The sequence below is a fragment of the Callorhinus ursinus genome, unplaced genomic scaffold (assembly GCF_003265705.2).
Source record: "Callorhinus ursinus isolate GAN/ISIS: 27379988/994484 unplaced genomic scaffold, GSC_fseal_2.0 scaffold25, whole genome shotgun sequence".
NCBI lineage: Eukaryota > Metazoa > Chordata > Mammalia > Carnivora > Otariidae > Callorhinus > Callorhinus ursinus.
This window is the reverse complement of record NW_027397087.1, coordinates 29683912-29707235: the sequence shown is the minus strand read 5'-3', so window position 1 is coordinate 29707235 and position 23324 is coordinate 29683912. Positions and strand designations below refer to the sequence as shown.

Below are 23324 nucleotides of genomic sequence, written 5' to 3'. Positions count from 1 at the left end.
AAGCAGTACTGCGAGCTCAGCTTATTATGTCAGCTAGCATATACTTGCATCAAAAGCAACTGGGTTTTGTGAATTCTTCCACTTGTCAGACTAGGATCAGGAGTTGAAAAATGTGGGTGGAGATCTTCTGAATGGGAGACTGACAAGGGGAGTAGTTTCATTTTTCTGAAAAAACAACTCTATATAACAAGTATATAATGAAATTTCATCACTGGTATTAATATTCTTTAGTTTTGATATATGAAATTGTTCATTTTCAAGATGCAATAGTCAACTAGTATACAGCTCTCCTGTTTTTCATTCTGGTGCTCTTTCCACTATACCACAAATTCTTCCAGAAAGCACATTTGATAAAGTAATGCTACACTCAGTGTGACTGCTTGAAAAGAAAAACCTATAGCATCTCCTGGAATTCTTATTTAAAAATGTCAGCCTTCCCTTTCTTAAAAACACCATAGAAGCCAGGAAGCAATTTTGCCTCAGTAAAAGAATATGGTCGGCCTTAAGGATTCTTACACATTGTTTCCAGGACCCTGGGTTAAAGTACACCTTGTGGGGGCACCTGGGTGGCTCAGCCGTTAAGCATCTGCCTTCAGCTCAGGTCATGATCCCAGGGTGCTGGGATCAAGCCCCGCATCAAGCTCCCTGCTCAGCAGGAAGCCTGCTTCTCCCTCTCCCACTCCCCTTGCTTGTGTTCCCTCTCTCGCTGTGTCTCTCTCTGTTAAATAAATAAATAAAATCTTAAAAAAAAAAAAAAAGTAAGCCTTGTGAACTAGGAATGGATTTGGGACCTGTTATTTGGATCTTTTTTTTTTTTTAAAGTATACTCCACACCCAACATAGAGCCCAATGTGGGGTTTGAACTCATGACCCTGAGATCAAGACCTGAGCTAAGACCAAGAGTTGAACACTTAACTAATTGAGCCACCAAGGTGCCTCTGTTATTTTGATTTGAAGTGAGGGGGGACAAAATGAAATCAGGTGGAATCAGACCTCTGCATAAGTGCTACATCTCAAAAAAGCCAAAGAAAACATTCCAAGTTATACTTGGGTCTTAAAAGTCCTAAGGTGGAGCCTAGTCAAGGAGGATCTTTGCAGTGCTGGGTGAATTATGAACAGCCTAAAAAGAGATGGAATCTGCAGGAATTTAAAAATGTCTCCAAGGCAAGGTTTGCACTGAGAGGGAAGAAAGAAGCAACACTGCAGGACAGGTAGGCAAAGAAACCAGGAAGAATTGAGGGCCTGCCCCTACACCTGTTCTCAGCAAGGTGCCTCAGTTCTACAAGGACCTCATGATCCTCCATTTCTCTCAGAGGCCAAGGATTCACAGCTTCTCTCTAAGCTCTAAGGACTTTTCCATTTGAAGATAGTAGTTTGCTGGGCAAAGAGACAGACAGAAGTACAAAGAGTAGGGTGGCAGACAAAAAGCCTAAAAGCTGAAGGATTTTTTTTCCCTAAAGTATCTGTATATAGTTCTTATTATTAACTTGAGGACTGACTCAGTATACTACATCTTATAGATCTGCAGAGAATGATCTTTGCAGGAAATCTCTGTCACCTGAAGATGAAAAGGAATGTAAACCAACTCTGATCCCAATTCAGACCTTTGCCAACTGATGGTTCAGGTGAAGGCCCTCTGGGAGGGCCAGAAAGCAGAGTATAGTATATAATTGCAGAACAGTTCTCTTTTCCTTGTGATGAATGAAAAAGAGGAGAGGTACTAAGTCCTGAAACACAATATAGTAAATGGGAGAATATATGGTATTAAAAGCAGGAGAACTAAAAATCTTACAGACATAAATAAATGAGAGTGATCTCACTACCTGGTGACAGCAGTATTTATTCTGAGTTTCAGAGAGGGTCTAGAATTTTATAAAGTATTTGATATGGTTTCTATGTTCAAACAACATTACAGTAGCCATTAGACATACATTAACAGAGATCTAGAAATGACAATGACTAAATGTAAGCATTCATTCACTCAAATATCTTTGAGGGCCTACTATAGATGCCAAGTGTTAAGTATTAGATATTCAATGGTGAACAAAACAGAGTCCCTGAGCTCACAGAATTCTAAAACAGTGGAAGATATAGATATTATTGGAAAAATATAATTATATAAAATTACAAACTGTGATAACTATTGTGAAATAAAATGAAGGATGCATTCAAGATGTGTAACAGGGGAACTTGGTAATAAGCTGCCAGGTAAAACCAGAGAGCTTTTCAGAGGAAATAATTAAAAAAAATTTTTTGTGTGTGCTAACATCCCCTTGGCAAGAAAGGAAACAGGGATCCTGGGATAAAACCATTGTTCTCAGGAGAGTGAAAGGGTTAGCCTCACTTTCCTGCAAAGTTTTCATCGGGTTCACATATATGAAAAGCACCTTGCCCTTGGAGAAAAGTCACCATCATAAAGATGGATAGAATAAATAGGCAGAAAATTGATGTCTTCTATCTTCAATATATTGAGGTAACAGGCCCTGAAGGTTGTTTGGTGTCACAGAGCTGTGGTCTGGACACGTTTGTCATTCCAACAGACTCTGTGGCTGTTTAGACATTTGGCCATAAGCAGATGACATTTTTAAAATTAGAGATAGCCACTTGTGATTTCCAGATTGTATACTGAATACACACATCCAGAGTCAACCTCTAGGGTCAACCTCTCTCTCCATTTTCTCTGCATTGGTTTCTAACACAATAGGACTTTTTTTTTTTTTTTTGGCATTATGGTCTCAGGCACATAATAAAACTTCATCAGCAATGTTATTCTGAAAGCTGAAGCTTTACTATATTGCTGCTTAACAATGAGAAAGCCAAAAACACAGAATTCTTAACCTGTACAACCTCAATACCTACTGCATGGTAGACTTTAAATAAATACTGAATCACAAAACATTCAGAGGAACAGACTTTGATTAGAATGACCATAATGAAATGCCTGAATTTCCACGGGCAAACTGACAAGATAGCTTATGATAATTAGAGATAATGAGCTGTGCTCCTCTGGGCCTCTAAACTCCAGAGTGGGGACGCTTTGGAAGTCTGGTTACTTATGCAGAGACCTGATGGGACCCTGAGGCCCAGCCTCTCTAAACCACACATACTTTAACAAGAACTTGGATTCTTTATAAAAAGAATGTATGTGCTGAAATCAAATTGCCACAGATGGTACCAAGGGATCAGAAATACCTGGTTAAGTCCCTTTACACCCCTACTTTTTCAGGTTTATGAACTTCCAAAATAGAAGAGATTTTGTTCTCAGGGGCAAATGGAACATACAAGAAGTCTGGATGGTAGCCTCGGGCAGAAGCACCCTACAGTGAGCCAACTGCTTAGTGGATGCCTGAAAACAAGACCATGTAAACATTTCCCTGTTGCCTAGGCCTATAAAATCTGTACTAAGTGACAGATGCATGAAGTGGCGTGGGTGGCTGGGCAATGAGGTAACCATTGGGAAGGAGCTGACTGCACCTCCAGGTGTTAAAAAAGGCAAGAGCTGCATATTCAATGAGCCAACACTAAGTCAATTTAAGAGTGACTGTTTTCCATTTCCTTGACTCCCACAGCTGTCCTTTCATTACTTTTTTCTCTTCAAGCCTGACCCAAAAGTTCATTTACATTCAAATTCTCCCACATAAAATGATCAAGAGGAGTATGGAGAGTATAGACACAGTTTGAATTACTTGGCTAGCACCTATCAAGTGACTGCTTAAACACCAGGGCCAACACTGTTGACTGATATGAAGGGGAGATAATTAATTTTAAAAAAGTGGCAATCTCGAGAAGCTGGATGATTTTACCAAGAAGTCTGCTGCGATCCTCTGGACAGGTATCACAAGCAGACTATGGCACTTGAGACTCCTAATAAATACTTGGTGTTATTTACAACGATAAGCCCATGTTGGCAGAAGCAGGTTGAGAAGGGATAGGAAAGTCACACATAGCACTTACCATCTTCTGTTTCCTGCCATACGATGCCCTCAAGGTTGACGCTTGTCCCAGGTTCACAGGGGCCCAGGCACTCAGGCTCTGTAGCTAGAGCCACATCACATGTGTTGACCCCAACTGATCGGGTACGAACCATAATTTGCTCACAGGGGGATGAGATGTCATTACTGACCACTGGTACCAAAAGGTGCAGTGGCAGCACCGCTGGTGTAGAGACAGGGGACTCCATCTGTGAGGGAAGAAAAGTAGTAGCTGAGTTGCAGAGAGAACATTTAGAGGAAATACCTTCTCTATAATCTAGTCCTACATTCTTTCCTGCCAGTGTGGAAGGCTCTATATATAAGACTTTGGTCCTTCCTTTCAAGTTCCAGCTTACGATACCACTACAAATCTAGTGGTTTATATGAGTGCACCCTGTGGTAGGAGAAGCTCCATTTCTTATTAATGATCTTCCTGATAAACTGTGCTTAGCTAAAAGTGTATTAAAAAATCCTGTCTCATTTAAAAATCTCTAGTGATAGAGAACCAGGTCCAGATTTCAACAGTATTAGAGCACACAGATTGATGAAAAAGAAAAGGCTTTTGAGGCATGTTCTACTGCCACTACTGTTTCCCACCAATCTATCATTTGACAAATAATACATTAATCAGGTATAAAATCCAAGAATATGGGTAGGGATAAAGAAGGGGAGAAAATATGCAGATCCTAGATATGTCACTTCTAGAAGACTAGAGCTTTAATTCATCTTTAGCTAGAAGGGCATCTACTTAAAAGTGATGGGAGGGCTAGGATGGGGGTCTAACCCTCAGAGATTATAACAGCAACTGGTTAATGAGAATGGCATTTTGGAGCATGAATCCAACATCAAATTAACTTTAAGGAACAGCAGGTGCTGTTACTATCCAGAAGCTAATTCATGGCAGACTGCAGATGAAGTTGATCACGCACACACAGAAATAGGTGAATACAAGAACCAGCAATCTACCTCTAAAACTAGAACCTCTCGTAAGAATGCAATTACTTAGAAACCAAAAATTCAACATATCCAGAATTAAAAGTTGTAATAAAGAGGGTAATAACCCCTTAACTCTTTAAATCCTAGCATTTATCAGACTGATGAAAGTACTGAGTCTATAGTGCCCAAATCCTAACTGAACACAGTGTCCTGCATATGCAAAAGCACTGAATTCACACACTAACCTTCCCTGAAGATTAGGTGATACCAATCAACAGACCTAGAAAATGAGAGTCAAGGATTGTGACTTTCTTCCCCTTGTGAAAGACTTTTTAAAAAGATTTACTTATTTTGAGAGAGAGAGAGAGAGAGAGAGAGAGAGAGAAAGCACGAGTGGGGGAGGGGCAGAGGGAAAAACTCTCAAGTAGACTCCCCGCTGCTGAGCCCAGAGCCCTATGTGGGGCTCTGATGCAGGGCTCCATCCCATAACCCCGAGATCATGACCTAAGCCAAAATCAAGAGTCAGACACTCAACCGAGTGAGTCACCCAGGTGCCCCACAGAAGATTTTTCAGTCCAGTTTGAATGTACTCCTTCAATGGCCCTACATCCAGAGAGCCACATATGCACCCATAATCCAAGCTGCTGGACAGTTCTGCAACAGAACTCTTGGTTTTACTGAATGACCACTGCTCAACCTGTAATCCACCTCCCTCCTCCTAACACATATATATTGTCTCTCTCCCTCTCTCTCTCTCTCTCTCTCACACACACACACACACACCCTACCTCTTCCTGGCCTGAGATACTCCTCTAGAAGCTGAGATCTGGGTATTGCCTCTATCACAGTTAGCTCTCACTTCTGCTATTTGTGAATCATCACTGTCAGAGACCACTGAATGCTAGAACACGGATTCTGATGAATTCTGGTCCCTGAGAGCTGCCAAAACATTATCCTTATCTGCTTGTTGTCATGCACCCACCTTCCCCTGCCCCCCTCAACCCCGTACTCCCCTAACTCCACCTCTTTTATAAAATGAAATGAAAGACAAAGCCCATATAATGAATTTTCTTCATTATGGTCAATGCCAAAAGGCATCTTTGCCTTCTTTTTGCACTTCTGAAAATCAGGCAATGATCATTTAATTTGGCAACCTTCTTGGGATGTGGTAGATCCCTGAAAGACCTATAAGATTTCTATGCACAGATTTGAAGGCAAAAACACAGAAAAAGTAAGCTCAATTCTCTACTACTGCTGTGTATGGCTGGAATCTGGGTCTAACCATCAAGCCCTTTCACGAATGCTTCAAGAAGGTAGCTCATAACTCTGGGAAGAAAGTTTCCTGGAGATTTTACTCACGAAAATTACTAAAAAGAGAAAATTAGAGACAGAGTACACAGATCATCTTTACTCTTGGCCTCACCTCTGTTTTTCTATTTTTTCTCCTGGGGAAGAACTGAGACAAAAACAATTTCACAATCAGTATGTGTATTTCCTTTGCTTAGAGTTTGTTGTCTTTTCTATACCGTTCTTCTACTAGCAAGAGAAATTCCTGCAACGTCTGCTTTCTTGGACACAGATTAACCTGAATCTTTTAGGTCACTCCTTTGAACTTTCTGTCTCGCTTGAGCATGCCCTATTGCTAACTTGTTCCATCGCTGAGGCAGCAATCCTAAACAAAGGAGGTAAGTCCCCAGGGAGTCACCTACACACACACACACACACACACACACACACACACACACACACACACACTCTCTCTCTCTCTCTCTCTCTCTCTCTCTCTCTCTCTCTCTCTCAGCCATCGAAGGTAGAAGGTAGCTGTTTTCTAGAAGACGTTTCATTTCCTGCTAGGTTATTCAGTGCCTGGGAGGCCAAGAAGAAGGGAAGGAAGCTACTAACACTGTAAATAAAACCAAGCCCCCAGTTCTGTACCAACAGATCCAGAAAACATCTAAGATGTAAGTAGGAGACACCCTTGTTGCATTCAGTTTGCCAAATTAAACTCTGCTACAGAATACGTGCAGAAGGAACTTAGCAGAAGTGATTAGTTAGAAAAACAGAATATACAAAGAGCTGATCAACATGTATATGCACCAAACTACTCTTACTGATCAGAGGTACTAAGCAGAATTCAGGATCTCTCTTTGTGTGAGGATGACTTTATTTAGTCAGTTAATTAAAAGAGATTTTAGGGGGTGAGAAGTAAAGAAATCCACCTATGGGTTTGGAACTATTCAGTTTCCTACTTTGCAAAAGAAATCTGAGGAGAAATCACAGAGCAGAATAATGTTTAATTACAGCTCTAGCTCTGTTAATTACCGTTTGGTCACATCTATAATCTACATTAAGCCACAGTGCATAATAAGCAGCTCTGTGATATTCATCTAATAACCTAGCTGGCTTTATGGGATTTCATAGTCTACTATTCACTGGAACAAACAGAGCTTCATTTACCACTCTCCAGGAGAGGATAAAAATTAGAAAAGGACTTATTTTGCTACCTTTCCCATATACCTAGGATACAAGAGCAGGAATTGTCAGGAGACTGGACCCAGCACGGAAAATTGAGTAACAGGAATATAAAAAGTTAAGGTCATTAAATACCTTAATTAGCTACAACAATAAAAGCCAGGCCAATTCTTGGTCTCTGAAATGCTAAAGTGCTACAGGGGGACTGGGGTGGGGAGGGTGGGGGACACAACGGCGGGGACGGCACTCCTGGGACTCACTGAATGGGAAGATAAACAGCAAAACAAAAGAAAAACTTGAAAAGAGACAGAGAATTTAAAGATGGAAATATCTTAAGTTTCCCAACAGTTCATGTCCTTTATCTTTTAATGATATTTCTTTTCAATTCACCTTTAGATATTAGTCTTCATAGCACCTATTAGAGATCTAAGTGCTGATAGGCAGGTGACGCAGAAATGAGGACTGGAGAGAAGAAAGGCCAGAGCCATTAACCTCCCCTCAAGAAGTAATTATACACTGAGTTCAGCTGCCTCCCACACATGAGAGGAACTGATGAAAGAAAAATTTCAAGGCTGCAACATAATTTTTGGGGTAGAAAATGCAGCAAAGAAATATTTGGGACAGATCTTTTCCCCCTCCCCCTTCACAGACATGAGTCTGATACCTTCACCTTCACAGTCAAAAGGCAGAGAGGAAGATGGTTCTACTGACACCTCAGTAACTCTAAGAAACTCCCTTTATCCAAGAATGAAAGATAATTGGAGATAATGGTTAGATAAATGTTCAGATTTATTCAGAATTATTGGATAAGATTATATAGGAAGTAGAATGTCATCAAATATACTAAATACTGTATTAATAACATGTTCTCTTTCTTTGATAATTCCAAAGGTCCTTCAAGATTTTATACAGTGACTCAGCAACAGCAATACTAACAATAATATAGATTCCTGATTCATGGATAAACATGTAAATACTCCCCTATAAAACTTGACTGGTTCACAGAATTTTTATTGTGGTTTTGTTTCTGAGAGAGACAGCAAATGTGGGGGAGGGGGAGAGGGAGAGAGAGAGAATCTTGAGCAGGCTCCACACCCAGTGTGGAACCCAATGTGGGGCTCAATCTCATGACCCTGAGATCATGACCAAGTGGAAATCAAGAGTCCAATGCTTAACCAACTGAGCCACCCAGGCGCCCCTAGGGTGGGTTATTAAAAAGAACTAGTATTTATTTAAAATTCCATTTATCAATTTTATTTTTTTTAGATAGAGTGAGAGTATGGGGGGAGGGGCAGAGGGAGAGAATCTGAAGCTGACTGCCTGCCGAGCAGGAAGCCTGATGGCAGATTGGGAGGGTGCTGAATCCCATGACTGCAAGATCATGACCCGAGATGAAATCAAGACTCAGATGCTCAACTGCTGAGCCACCCAAACATCCCCCATTTATCATTATGTTATTTGTCTCTCAAATTAAAATACAGAGAAAAAAAAATCCTCAGTTATTTGAACTGCCTCCTGTTGACTGAGATTTTGAGATAAATTAAGTAAGTTTACTGCATTTTTTTTTAATAATTAAAGATTATCTGCTTATCCTGGGAGATCAGTAATTGCTTATTTGCAAGATCCTGGCAGGTAGAAATCACAGAGTAACTGAGGATGGAAGGAGAAATCTGAATTCCTCCTTTCTACAAAGCTCTTGACAGAATACAATAGAATATTCCAAGTAAATCACAAAACAACACAACATTTAAGTTATTAGTGAAGGAGGAAATCACCTCCTTTTCAAACACTCTTTGACCCTGACTATTGAAAGGAAGGTAGGAAGGAAGAAGGAAGAAGGAAAAAGAAAGCATAGGCTGCGGGTCTGCTGAGCTTCCAGATTTCACTTAAGCTTGCTTTGAAAAAGAATTTGATTGTAACTCTGGTTAATTTCCAAGACATCTTGTAGCAGAAGGCAAGGAGGAAAAAGTGAAAAAGAAAGACACGGTGGCTGGCACCATAACCAGCCATCAAAGAGTTCTTTGAAGCTACATATTCTGTTATTCACAGACAACTTACTTTAGCACTCAATTTTAACCAATCAGCCTGGCCAAGGTCAGCAGTGAAGGTTGCTCCAGTTTGTACTAGAAAATGCAAGTGCAAGTGAACATATAATTTGAAGACTACAATACCAGCTATAGGGAGGTCTCCTACAATGATCCCTATAGAATCCCAGGCTCAAACCTAAAAGAACTCTTCTGGTAAAGAGGAGATAGCAGATCAAATGATCCTAAAATTCAAGACTGTCTAACTTCCAAGTGTGTGGGAATGGGTATATTATGCTGGAAATTTAACAAAGGAAGAAAAATCTCACAAATGAAATCAATGCATAACACAAATTACACGGCAGTGTCCATTAGTGGCAAAGGTTTTTTGAGAGAAGCATCTATTCTGCTCTTCTAAATCTTCTCAATCCATAATCTTCTGCCTGCTTGAAATTCACATTTTCCTCCAACAAAGCTATTAACTTTGCAGCTGATGAGTGATGATAGGAACCTAAGTACTACCTCTGAAACTATTTTTTTTTCCACAGAAGGTTGATGATCCCTCCCATTCCTGTATTGTTCCAAGGGAAGCACTAGAATTAGCTTTTCAAGAATAAAGAATGAGAAAAATTCATTCTTTGGCTGCAACTACTTCCTCTCCTACACACAATTCTTACTTCCTTTCACATACTCATTTCCTAAAAAGTCAGGGCTGGAGCTTGTCATCTCTACTCCATTCTCTAACCCATAGGATATAAAAACAAACAAGAAAATAAACAAAAAACAAGGGGCGCCTGGGTGGCTCAGAAGGTTGAGTGTCTGCCTTCAGCTCAGGTCATGATGTCTGGGTCTTGGGATCGAGCCCCACGTTAGGGTCCCTGCTCAACAGAGTCTGCTTCTCCCTCTCCTGCTGCCTCTCCCCTCTGCTCGAGCTCTCTCTCTCTGTCTCAAATGAATACATAAAATTTTAAACTAAACAAAACAAAACAACAACAAAATAACCCACAAAGGTGAATACAACAGAAAGCTAAAGTCTTTTTTCTGAATCATTCAGAATCACAGATGTCAGTAAAAAGTCTTAATTTAACCTGTATCATGGATGGACCAAATTGTACTAAAGAACCCAATCATCATTCATATTGATGGTCCTATGAGAAAACAAGAAAATTCTAAATTGAGACACCACAAACCACATCTTGTTCTGTAGTAGCTTGGGAAGGAGAAATGGGAATGATTCTCCCTGCTTCAAGCCAGCTGTTTTTAAACATTTTGGTCTTGGGAAACCTTTATGGTCTTAAAAACAGAGAACTTTACAGAGCTTTTATTTACACAGGCTTTATCAACTAGTATTTACTGTATTAGAAATTAAAAGTGAAAGATTCCAACATGTACTAATTAACTTATTTAAAACAGCTAATGATTTTGAGGGGCTCCTGGGTGGCTCAGTGGGAAGTCAGCTTGGGATTCTTTTTCCCTCCCCCTCTGCTCCTCCCCCTGCTTGTGCACTCTCTCTAATAAATAGATAAATAAATAAAATCTTAAAAAAATAAAACTAATGATTTTGAAATGACAAAATTAGAGACACAAAGAACAGATTATTCAGGAGGAAGGGTTGGTGGGAGGTAGAAGAGTTGAGTGTGGTTAGAAAGGCAACACAAGGGATCCTTAGAATAATGGAGATGTTTGGTATTTTAAATGTGTGGCAAATAACACAAGCCTACACATGTGATCAAACTGCACAGAATTAAATACACACACATACACACACAGAGAGAAAAACATACACAAGTGAACACAAGCAAAATGGGGGAAATCTTAACAAGATAGGTGGATTGCATTGTCAATATCCCCTTTGTGATACTGTACTATATACCTCTGCAAGGTGTTACCATTAGGGGAAACTAGGTAAAGGGTACATGAGATCTCTCTGAATTATTTATTACAACTATTAATTATCTCAAAATAAAAAGATTAACAAAAAATTGAAGACCCTCAAAGAGCTCTGATGTGGAATAGATCTATTAATATTCACCATACTAGAATTTAAAAAGCAAAAATTTGACATGCATTAACTTGTTTAAAATGACATTTAAAAACATATTATGTACAACTATATGTAACATTTTAAATAAAAATAGCTATAATTTTTCAAAAGAAAGGGAAAAAAGAGCAGTGGCATTGATTTACATTTTGCAAATCTCTTCAATGGTTGGTTTAATAGAAGACTGCTAGATTCTCATGTCTGTTTCTGCATTCAATCTGTAGGTGAAATGTGTTGAACTATAAAGAAAACTGGCCTCACAAAGATTTTATATATGTATCCTCTTCAGATAATTGTGGTTATTCTTTGATATGACACCAAAACTGAACAAAAGATAGTTCTTAAAGGTTAGTGGCAATGTGGAATCTGAAACTGTATCAATGAACTTTTTGTACTCTGTTACATTACAATCCATTGGTCTGTCTAGTACTTTGAATGCTTCTTCTACCCATGCATGATTTTTAACATCATATATTAGTCATTTGGAAAATACTGGTTCACTAAGTTATACAGCTCTTTCATATACCGACACATTCCATTAATACAAAAAAAGTCATATTCGCTGATACTGCCTCTGAGCTCATCAGAAAATCCTTTATGTATTGGTAGGCTATCAAACTTATGTGGGGGGGGCAAATACAAATTTTCTAAAATTACAACGTTTGCTTGAAAGCTCATATTTTATCATTGATAACAAACAGTGTGGACTGTTTTCCTTGGAGTAACAGGCTCATTTCATTTATTTTTAAGAAAATGTCTGCCAAATACCCAACTCTGAATACCTTATACTTTCAGTTGTTCTTTCAAGTAAAAATGATATTGCATAAAAAAAACTGGCTAGGTCAGCTTGCAACTCAATTACAAAAGTGCTTTACCTAGAGAAAAGTATCCTACTTTGGAATGCAGCAGCAGTACTTTATGTGTGCTTCCCCTTTTGTCACACAGAATATAAAATGACATGTACTCAAAAGGTTTAATATATATAAAGATATTTTATATATACATATTTAATATATATAAAGATATTTTTTTAAAAAGATTTTATTTATTTGACAGAGAGAGAGACAGCAAGAGAGAGAACACAAGCAGGCTTCCCACGGAGCAGGGAGCCCGAGGCGGGGCTCGATCCCAGGACCCTGGGACCATGACCTGAGCCGAAGGCAGACACTTAATGACTGAGCCACCCAGGTGCCCCTAAAGATATTTTAGAGATAAACTGGCTTTTAAAGACATTTTTAAAAAACTTTTGACCTCCTTCACTCATTTCTCCCACCCCTACTCCTTGCTTCTGGCAATTGTTAATCTGTTGTTCTGTTTTGAGCTTTTTTAAAAAGATTCCACATATAAGAGAGATCATGTGGTGTTTGTCTTTCTCTGACTTATTTCACTTAGCACAATGCCCTTAAGGTCCATTCATGTTGTTGCAAATGGCAAGAATTCTCCCCACTTTTTTTTAATGGCTGATTTTTTGTTTTTTATTTAAGTATAGTTGGTATAGGAAAATGGCAAGAGTTAATTCTTTTTCGTGGCCAAATAATATTCCATTGTATATATACATCACGTCTTCTTTATCCATTCCCCCACTGACGGACTCTTAGGTTGTTTCCATATCTTGGCCCACTGTAAATAATGCTGCAATAAACATGGGGGTACTTATATCTTTCAGTGATTTTGTTTTCTTCAGATAAATACCTAAGAACTGAAATTGCTGGATCACACTGTAGTTCTATTTTTTATCTTTTTGAAGAACCTCCATGTTTTTCATAGTGGCTGCACCAATTTACTTTCCCACCAACAGTGAACTTTTTTCCACTTCCCAACCAGTATCTGTTATTTCTTGTTGTTTTGGTAATAGCCATTCTAACAGGTGTGAAGTGATACCTCATTTTGATTTGTATTTCCCTAATGATTAATGATTTTGAACATCTTTTTATATACCTGTTGCCCACCTGTATGTCTTCTTTGGAAAAATGTCTATTTAGATCTGCCCAGTTTTTAAATGAATTTTTTTTTTTTCTGCTGTTGAGTTGTATGAATTCTTATATTTTGGATATTAGCCTCTTATCAGATATATATGCTTTGCAAATATTTTCTCCCATTCAGCAGGTTGTCTTTCATTTTGTTGATGGTTTCCTTTGCTGTGTAGAAGCTTTTTATTTTAATGTAGTTCTACTTGTTTATTTTTCCTTTTGTTGCTTTTGCTCTTGGTGTCAGATTCAAAAAGTCAAGGCCAAGCCTATGTCAAGGAGCTTATTGCCTATGTTGTCATCTAGGAATTTTATGGTTTCAGGTTTTACATTCAAGTCTTAAATCCATTTGGGGTTGATTTTTGTGTATGTTGTAAGATGGTGTTCAAGTTTCATTCTTTTACATGTGGCTGTCCAATCTTCCCCACACCATTTATTGAAGAGACTGTTCTTTCCCCATTGTATGTTCTTGGCTCCTTTGTCATAAATTAATTGACCATATATGCTTGGGTTTATTTCTGGGCTCTCTAGTCTATTCCAATGATCTATTGTTTCTATGCCAATACCATTCTGTTTTAATTACTACAGCTTTTTAATGGAGTTTAAAATCAGGGAGCATGATGCCTCCAGCTTTGTTCTTCTCTCTCAAGATTGCTTTGGCTGTTTGGGGTCTCTTGTGGTTCCACACAAATTTTAGGATTGTTTGTTCTAGTTCCATGAGAAATGCCAGTAGAATTTTGATTGTGATTACACTGAATTTGTAGACTGCTTTAGGTAGTATGGACACTTTAATGATACTGAGTCTTCCAAACCATGAGCATGGAATATTTTTCCATTTATTTGTGTTGTCTTTAATTTTTTTTCATTAATATCTTGTAGTTTTCAATATATATGTCTCTCACCTCCTTGATTAAATTTAGTCCTAGCTATTTTATGCTTTCTGATGCAACTGTAAATGGGATTGTTTTCTTAAATTTCTCTAGTATTTTGTTATTAGTATACAGAAATGCAACAGACTTTTGTATGGATTTTGTATCCTGCAACTTTACTGAATTCATTTATTAGTTCCAACAGTTTTTTAAAAATATTTTATCTATTTGAGAGAGAGGGTGCACACAAGTGGGGGCAGAGGGAGAGGGAAAAGCAGACACTGAACACAGAGCCTGACGTGGCCCGATCTCAGGACCCTGAGATCACAACTTGAGCTAAAACCAAGGGTCAACCACTTAACCAGCTGCGCCACCCAGGCGCCCCATTCCAACAGTTTTTTAATGGAGTCTTTAGGGTTTTCTATGTATAGTATGTCATTTGCAAATACTGACAGTTTTTTTTTACTTCCTCCTTTCCAATTTGGATGTCTTTTATTTCTTTTTCTTATAGAATTGCTCTGGCTAGGACTTCCAATACTATGTTGAATAAAAGAGGCAAGAGTAGGCATGCCTGTCTTGTGCCTGATCTTAGGAGAAAAGCTTTCAGCTTTTCACCACTGAATATGATATTAGCTAAGGACTTGGCATATATGGCCTTTATTATGTTGAGGGATGTTCCCTCTCTACCCACTTTATTTAGAGTTTTTATCATAAAGGATATTGAATTTTGTCATATACTTTTCCTGCATCTATTGAGATGATCATATAATTTTTGCCCTTCTTTTTGTTAATGTGTTGTATAACACTGACTGATTTGTGGGTTTTTTTTTTTTAAGATTTTATTTATTTATTCAAGAGAGAGAGAGAGAGTGCCCACAAGCAGGAGGAGTGGAAGGGAGAGGGAGAAGCAGGCTCCCCGCTGAGCAAGGAGCCTGATGCAGGACTCAATCCCAGGACCCTGGGATCATGACCTGAGCTGAAGGCAGTTGCTTAACCAACTGAGCCACCCAGGCGCCCCTGATTTGATATTGAAATATCTGTGCATCCCTGGAATAAATCCCACTTGATCATGGCCTATGATACTTCTGAATTGTTGAATTCAGTTTGCTAATATTTTGCTGAGGATTTTTGTACTTGTGTTTATCAGGGATAATGGCCCATAATTTTCTTTTCTTGTGGTGTCCTTGTCAGCTTTGCATCAAGGTAATGCTGGCCTCATAAAATTAGTTTGAAAGAGTTCCCTCCTCTTCTAAAAATAATAAAGGTAGTAGATTAATCATATGTAAAGCTAGTATAAAGGCTAAAAGACAAAAGTAGGATCATTACTGTGATTACAATAATTAGTTAAGGGATACCAAAGATAAAAAGATGTAAAATGTGACATCAACAACAAAACCTGGGGAGGGGAAGAGTAAAAATATTAAGCTTTGGAATGCGATCAACTTAAAACAGACTGTTACAGGGGTGCCTGGGTGGCTCAGTGGTAGGGCTACTACGTTCAGCTTGGGTCATGATCCTGGGGTACTGGGATCAAGCCCTGCATCAGGCTCCCTGCTCAGCAGGGAATCTGCTTCTCCCTCTCCCGCTCCCCCTGTTTGTGCTCTGTCAAATAAATAAAATCTTCAAAAAAAAAAAACAGACTATGGGGTGCCTGGGTGGCTCAGTCGGTTGGGTGTCTGCCTTTGGCTCAGGTTGTGGTCCTGGAGTCCTGGGATTGAGCCCTGCATTGGGCTCCCTGCTCAGTGGGGAGCCTGCTTCTCCCTCTCCCTCTGCTCCTTCTCTCTCTTGCTCACTATCTCCCTCAAATAAATAAATAAAATCTTTAAAAAAAATAAAAGACTGTTATAGATATAGGTTGTTATATATGTAGGCTTCATGAGACTTCAAAACAAAACCTACAGTAAATACACAAAAGCGAAAGAAAAAGCAATGTAAGTATACCACTAAAGAAAGTCATCAAACCACAAAGGAAGAGAATAAGAGAAAAGAAAGGAACAGAGAGGAACTACAGTAACAGCCAAAACAAATAACAAATGGCAATAAGTACCTATTGATAATTATTTTAAATTATTTTTATTTTTTAATTGAAGTATAGCTGACACACAATGGTATGAATCTGAAGTATCAATAATTACTTTAAATGTAAGTAGACTAGGGGTGCCTGGGTGGCTCAGTCATTAAGCGTCTGCCTTCGGCTCTGGTCATGATTCCAGGGTCCTGGGATCGAGCCCCGCATTGGGCTCCCTGCTCCGTGGGAAGCCTGCTTCTCCCTCTTCTACTCCCCCTGCTTGTGTTCCCTCTCTCGCTGTCTCTCTCTCTTGTCAAATAAATTTATTTGACACAAGCGGCGGGAGTGGGAGAGGGAGAGGGAGAAGCAGGCCTCCCGCCGAGCAGGGAGCCCGATGAGGGGCTCGATCCCAGGACCCTGGGATCATGACCTGAGCCGAAGGCAGACGCTTAATGACTGAGCCACCCAGGCGCCCCTAAATAAATAAAATCTTTAAAAAAATGTAAGTAGACTAAATTTTCCAATCAAAAGACATACAGAAGCATTCAGAATGAAAAAATAAGACCCATCTATATGCTACCTACAAGAGACTCATTTCAAATGTAAGAACACACACAAACTGAAAGTGAAGGGTTGGAAAAGATATTCTATGTAAATGGAAATCAAATGAAAGCTGGAGTAGCTATATTCTTACCAGACAAAAGTCTTTTTTTTTCCTTAAATAAACTCTATGCCCAACATGGGGCTCGAATATACAATCCCGAGATCAAGAGTCACAGCGCCCCCAGACAAAACAGACTTTAAAACAAAGAGACAAAGATGGGCATTACATGATAAACAGGTCAATCCAACAAGAGGGTATAATATTTGTAAATATTTATGCCAACAGAGGAGCACCTAACTATATAAAGCAAATATTAACAGACCTAAAGGGAGAAATAGCAAGACAGTAACAGGAGTTTACTACCCCATTTACATCAGTGGACAGATCATTCCAACAGAAAATAAGGAAGTATCAACCTTAAATAACACTTTAGACCAGACGGAGTTAAAAGATATACACAGAACAATCCAACCAAAAGCAACAGAATACACATTTTTTTCACGTGCATATGGAACCTTTTCCAGGAGAGATCAAATGTTAGACCACAAAACAAGTCTTAATAAATTTAAGAGGACTGAAATCATATCAAACATCTTTCCAACCACAATGGCATGAAACTAGAAACCAACTACAATAAGAAAACTGGAAAATTCACAAATGTGTGCAGATTAAACAACATGAACGAATGGGCTAAAGAAAAAAAATGAAAAGAAATAAAGAATACCTTGAGACAAATGAAAATGTAAATATACCAAAATTTGTGGGATTCAGCAAAAGCATTTTTAAGAGGGAAGTTCATAGTAATAAAAACACCTACCTTAAGAAATAAAAGTCTTTTTATTTATTTTTTTTTAAAGATTTATTTATTTGACAGAGAGAGACCCAGCGAGAGAGGGAACACAAGCAGGGGGAGAGGGAGAAGCAGGCTTCCCGCGGAGCAGGGAGCCCCATGCAGGGCTCAATCCCAGGACCCTGAGATCATGACCTGAGCTGAAGGCAGAGGCTTAATGACTGAGCCACCCAGGCGCCCCAAGAAATAAAAGTCTTAAATAAACTTAACAGGAACTAGAAACCAGAAGGAATTAGAAAAAGGGAAAATGAAGTACAAAGTTAGTAGAGGAAGGAAAAAAGATTAGAGCAGAAATAAATGAAATAAAGACTAAAAAAGACCCATGAAATAGAGGTAGGTCTTTGAAAAGATAAAATTGACAAGACTTTAGCTAGATTCACAAGAGAGACACACAGAGACAGAGAGACAAAGAGAGGGACAGAATTCAAATACAATCAGAAATAAAAGAGGACATATTACAACTGACATCACAGAAATACAAAAGGTCATAAGAGACTTCTAAGACTAATTATATGCCAACAAACTGAACAACCTAGAAGAAATGGATAAATTTTTAGAAACACACAATTTATCAAGACTGAATCATGATGAAGTAAAAAGTGTGAACAGACCAATTACTAGTTAGGAGATTGAATCAGTAATCAAAAACCTCCCAATGAAAAGCCCAGGACCATATACCTTCACGGGTGAATTCTACCAAACATTCAAAGAAGATTAATACTAACCGTCAAACTCTTCCAAAATTTTTACTTTTACTGTGAGGGACAGCAGTGAAGAACGTGATGGCTAGTAGTACAATTGGTGCCATTTATCTGATTTGTGCCAAGATACTTGCCATTTTACCCACCACTGCTTTTGCATTATCAGTGCATATTAGGGCAAATGTCAACAGAGTGAAAAGGGCAAATAATGTCTTTCTATTATTGAAAATAATTCTGACCTAGAGAACCTCTGTAAAGCTCTCAGAGATATCTACATGTCGGAGGATCGTATTTTGAGAACAAATCAGGTTTCATGTTCTGGGATTGAAGAAGTGATCAGCTTCTCCAGAACCATATGCCCATCTGATTCCTGAAGAAAACTGGGATTCTGGTAGCCAGGAAGTTGAGGGAGACTGCCTGTTTAGTGGGCAAACAAGAGTGTCTGCCACAACAGGGCAGTTTAGAAGTAATGGTGAAGGACAATGAGACATGAAGGCAGGGAACATTATTAGCAAGAGGGGAGCAGGAAAGAATGCTCCTAGGATCCACAGACTACGTATTTTGTAAGTAAGGGATGTTTACAAGTTAGGTAATAATACATTTCAGCAGTTGGGCAATGAGTATTTTAAACATGTAAGAGAATGAAGAGCTCAGCTAATGGTTTAGAAAATGGACAAATGAACAATGGTCATTAGAGAGAAAACTGACCTTACCATTGTGGGAGGAGGGGAAATCAGTCTCTCTAGTGCCTATGCGTTTTCAAATTGCCAAGAATAAGACTTCTTTGAAAATATAGCTTAGTAGTTCAGAAGTTAAACGTGCCATTATCTAAAAGAAATTTTAAAATGGGTCTTCAGTTAACCAGGAGCCATCATTTCCTATAAAAGTCTTCCTTGTCTATGCTATTTAAACTAAAGGTATTGCAGAGATATAACTTCAAAATGGTATGAAGGGTACTGTACAGTACAGGTTAACTCCTGATTATGGACACCTTAGCACTGCTGAACCAAGCGGGAAATGGCCATCTGTTTAGATAGGCTTCATTGCCAAAGTGTCTCCCAGGCAATTTTATGTCCTAGAAGGTCACAGAATAGAGGGTGACTTTGTATAACAATGGGTAATTCCAATGAGACGTCATTTATTCTAAAGAAAGCACCTTAAAACAGTAAGGCGGATTTGGGTTCCTAGAGAGCATGTTTATACTACAGCACCTCATTTTCTATCAGGTGTATGTTCCCAAAGGAATATGCAGAGAAAAATCATAGCATCATAATGTGGAAGAATCTTAAAGATCATATAACTAACCACTCAAAGGTGAAATAGTTTCTGTAACAGGTAGTCATAAAAACCTTGTTCTAACTCCAACCCCACCTATGTGGGAGGAGAAAAAAACCCTCACTCTACTGGAGTGCTTTAAAAAACTAAATTCTTTTTTAGGATTTTATTTATTTGACAGCGAGAGGGTGCGCGAGCACAAGCAGGGGGAGTGGCAGGCAGAGGGAAGAGGGAGAAGCAGACTCCCTGCTGAGCTAGGAGTCTGACGCGGGACTCAATCCCAGGACCCTGGGATCATGACCTGAGCTGAAGGGAGATGCTTAACCGACTGAGCCACCCAGGAGCCCCTAAAAGATTAAATTCTTTAATAGGTCAAGTGTCTATAGCAATAGGTGTATAGTATTTGGGCAATCTCAAAGGATAGTTATTATTAGTTATTCTAATAGTCAAGTCACTCTTGGAAGCTCATACTGAATTTCATATGCATTAAAACTCCCTAGATCTTTTCTACTCAAACTTCAAAAGGATTCTCTTTCATCCCTGACCCCTAGTTTCCTTTCCCAGAAGCAACCAACGTAATACATATGCTTGCTTATATGTACCTTCCCTTTATTCTTTTTAGACAAATGGGTGTACTATATATACTGTTTTATACCTTTTAACAAAAATGTAGATAATAATTTTAAACTTTAAATGCTCATCTTCCTAAAAGACATACTGGTTAATATCTCAGCTCTATTTTTTTTAAAGGTTATTTATTTATTTGAGAGAAAGAGAGAGAGAACAGAGCAAGCCAGAGAGCATCTGTGGGGGTGGGGGCAGAGGGAGAGGAAGAAGCAGACTCCCCACTGAGCAGGGAGCCCAATTCGGGACTCAATCCCAGGACCCTGAGATCATGACCTGAGCTGAAGGCAGAAAGACATTTAACCAACTGAGCCACCCAGGCTCCCCTCTCAGCTCTATTATTTAATAGCCGGTGACCACAGACATATTATGCAGTCCTTCTGATTCTATTTTATTCTGTAAAATAAAAACATCAAGAGTACCTGTATTTCAAATAGCCACTGTAGCAATTAACTGGATGTAAAGTGCTGAGTATACAGTGCCCAAGACACAGTAAAAGTTCAGCAAATATTAGCCGCTGCTGATAGTAATAATGATATCTTGTTAATTTAATTCTGTCTTTCAGTCTCTTATGACATTGTCAATTTCTACTCAGACATACAGTGCTTAAGCTCTCCATTTGTAAGTGGTTTGTCATGGTACAGTTTTGACTTTTCATCATGCTTTCCCTTCCTTCTTTGGTAGAGGAATTTCTCTTTCTTGTGAAAAATCCACTCCTCCAGCCTCATTCCACTACAGGAGTGGGCCGAACTCTACACAAAATACATGAAATAAGTTCTCCACAGGCCACAGAAATTCTTTCTTCCTCTGGTACTGGAAGGACTAAATTAAAATTGGAGCTGCCAATATCCATATCTACTAATACATGACAAAGGCTTGACTCAATAAAGCCAATTCAAGGGAAAGGAGAATAGGGAAATGAGCAAAGACAGAATGCTGATGACATTATTTGAGCCCCTGCCGGAAACTAATCAACTCTATTTGTGGGAACATATAAATTCCTTGTTTGCTTAAACTAGCTTGAGCAAGGATTCCATCACAACTGAAAAAGTCCTGACCACTATGTATCACCCACAAATTTATATACCTATTTTATATTTAGTCATGGAAGTTATTATAAAAATGTTGAACAAGACTAGACCAAAGGCAGAGTCTTGTGGTACACCACCTCCATCTTAGCTGACAAACACCTAGTAATCAATACTCTTTAAATATAGCTCTTCAGCCAGCTATAAAGTCACTCAACTATATCACCATCCAGTCCACGTTTCATCAACATGTCATCAAGAATATCATAAAAGGCTTTTTCAAATAGCCTGAAGAAATCAAGGCACTCCAATCTACCTACCCAACAACTGTATTGGGAACAGAGAGAGAGAGAAAGTTTACAGTACCATGTTTAAGGACTTAATTCGGTTTCTAATAAGCAAAAGCTTTCTGGATTCTTTTCCTCATTCAGAAATATTAAATAATTACCATGATGTCAGGATGGTATTATGGCAAGTGATAAATCTTGTGGGGGGGGGAGGGGCAGAGGGAGAGGGAGAAGCAGACACTGGGCTCCATTCCAGGACCCTGAGATCATGACCTGAGCCGAAGTCAGATGCTTAACCGACTGAGCCACCAGGTGTCCCTCAAAGCATTTTATATGTATTCCTCAAAACCATCCACTGTGGTAATTAATATAGTAATATATAGTATCTCCTTTTAAAAAATTAAACGAAAATTTATTTTTATTCAAATATAATTAACAAAGTGATAGTTTCAGATGGACAATATGATTCAACAATTCCACACATTTCTCAGTGCTCATCAAGGCTAAATATACTTTTTTTTTTTAAGTTTTTATTTATTTATTTGACAGAGACACAGCTAGAGAGGGAACACAAGCAGGGGGAGTGGGAGAGGGAGAAGCAGGTTTCCCACTGAAGGATTAAATATACTCTTAATCCCCTTCACCTATTTCACTCCCCCTCACCTCTGGCAACCATCAGTTTCTCTATTTAAAAGTCTGGGTTTTTTTGTCTCTCTTTTTCTTTGTTCATTTTGTTTCTTAAAAATCCCACACATGGGGCACCTGGGTGGCTTAGTTGGTTAAGCTACTGCCTTCGGCTCAGGTCATGATCCTGGAGTCCAAGGATCGAGTCCCGCATCAGGCTCCCTGCTTGGCGGGGAGTCTGCTTCTCCCTCTGACCCTCCCCCCTCTCAGGCTTTCTCTATCTCATTCTCTCTCTCAAATGAATAAATAAAATCTTTAAAAAAAAACATCCCACACATGAGTGAAATTACATGGCATTTGTCCTTCTCTGACATGTTTCACTTAGCATAACATCCTCTAGGTCTTATATTGCTGTAAATGGCAAGATTCCATTCTTTTTTATAGCTAAGTAATATTCCATTATATGTAAATACACACACATATGCATCCATATCTTCTTTATCCATTCATTTATTGATGGATACTTGGGTTGCTCCTCTATCTTGGCTATTGTAAATAAGGCTGCACTAAACATAGCGGTGGCATATATCTTTTTGAATTAACGTTTTCATTTTCATTCGGTAAATACCCAGTAGTGGGATTACTCGATCATACAGTAACTCTATTTTTAATTTTCTGAGGAACCTCCATACTGTTTACCACAGTGGCTACTCCAGTTTGCATTCTCACCAAAAGCGCATGGGGTTCCTTTTTTCCCACATCCTCGCTAAGGAGGCTTATTGCTGGTATCCCTGTCTAACATTTGTTGTTTCTTGTGTTTTTAATTTTAGCTATTCTGACAGGTGTAAAGTGTTATCTCATTATGGTTTTAATAGTATTTTCTCTTAAAGATGAATGTACTAAGGCTAAATAGGTTAGGTAACTTGGCCAACGTCATATAGCTACTAAGTGATAAAACTGGGATTCAAACTCAGGCAGTCTGGCTCCAGAACCCTTGCAGTAATAAAGTCAGAATCAAAATTGAATGGTGTCACAAGAAGTCA

The 23324-nt window shown here is 38.8% G+C and overlaps 1 protein-coding gene across 5 annotated transcripts in view; it reads right to left on the bottom strand.

The window, feature by feature from the left end:
* ZNF609 (zinc finger protein 609) overlaps positions 1-23324 on the bottom strand; it is a 221803-nt gene that overhangs the window by 62343 nt on the left and 136136 nt on the right. For all 5 annotated transcript variants that reach the window (XR_012373661.1, XM_073877171.1, XM_025883879.2 and 2 more), the window contains one exon: positions 3955-4180. Coding sequence is in view for 4 of the 5 variants with exons in the window: in XM_073877171.1 (XP_073733272.1) it covers positions 3955-4180 (226 nt within the window). In the remaining variant the exon portion in view is untranslated. The remainder of the gene's footprint in view (positions 1-3954; positions 4181-23324) is intronic.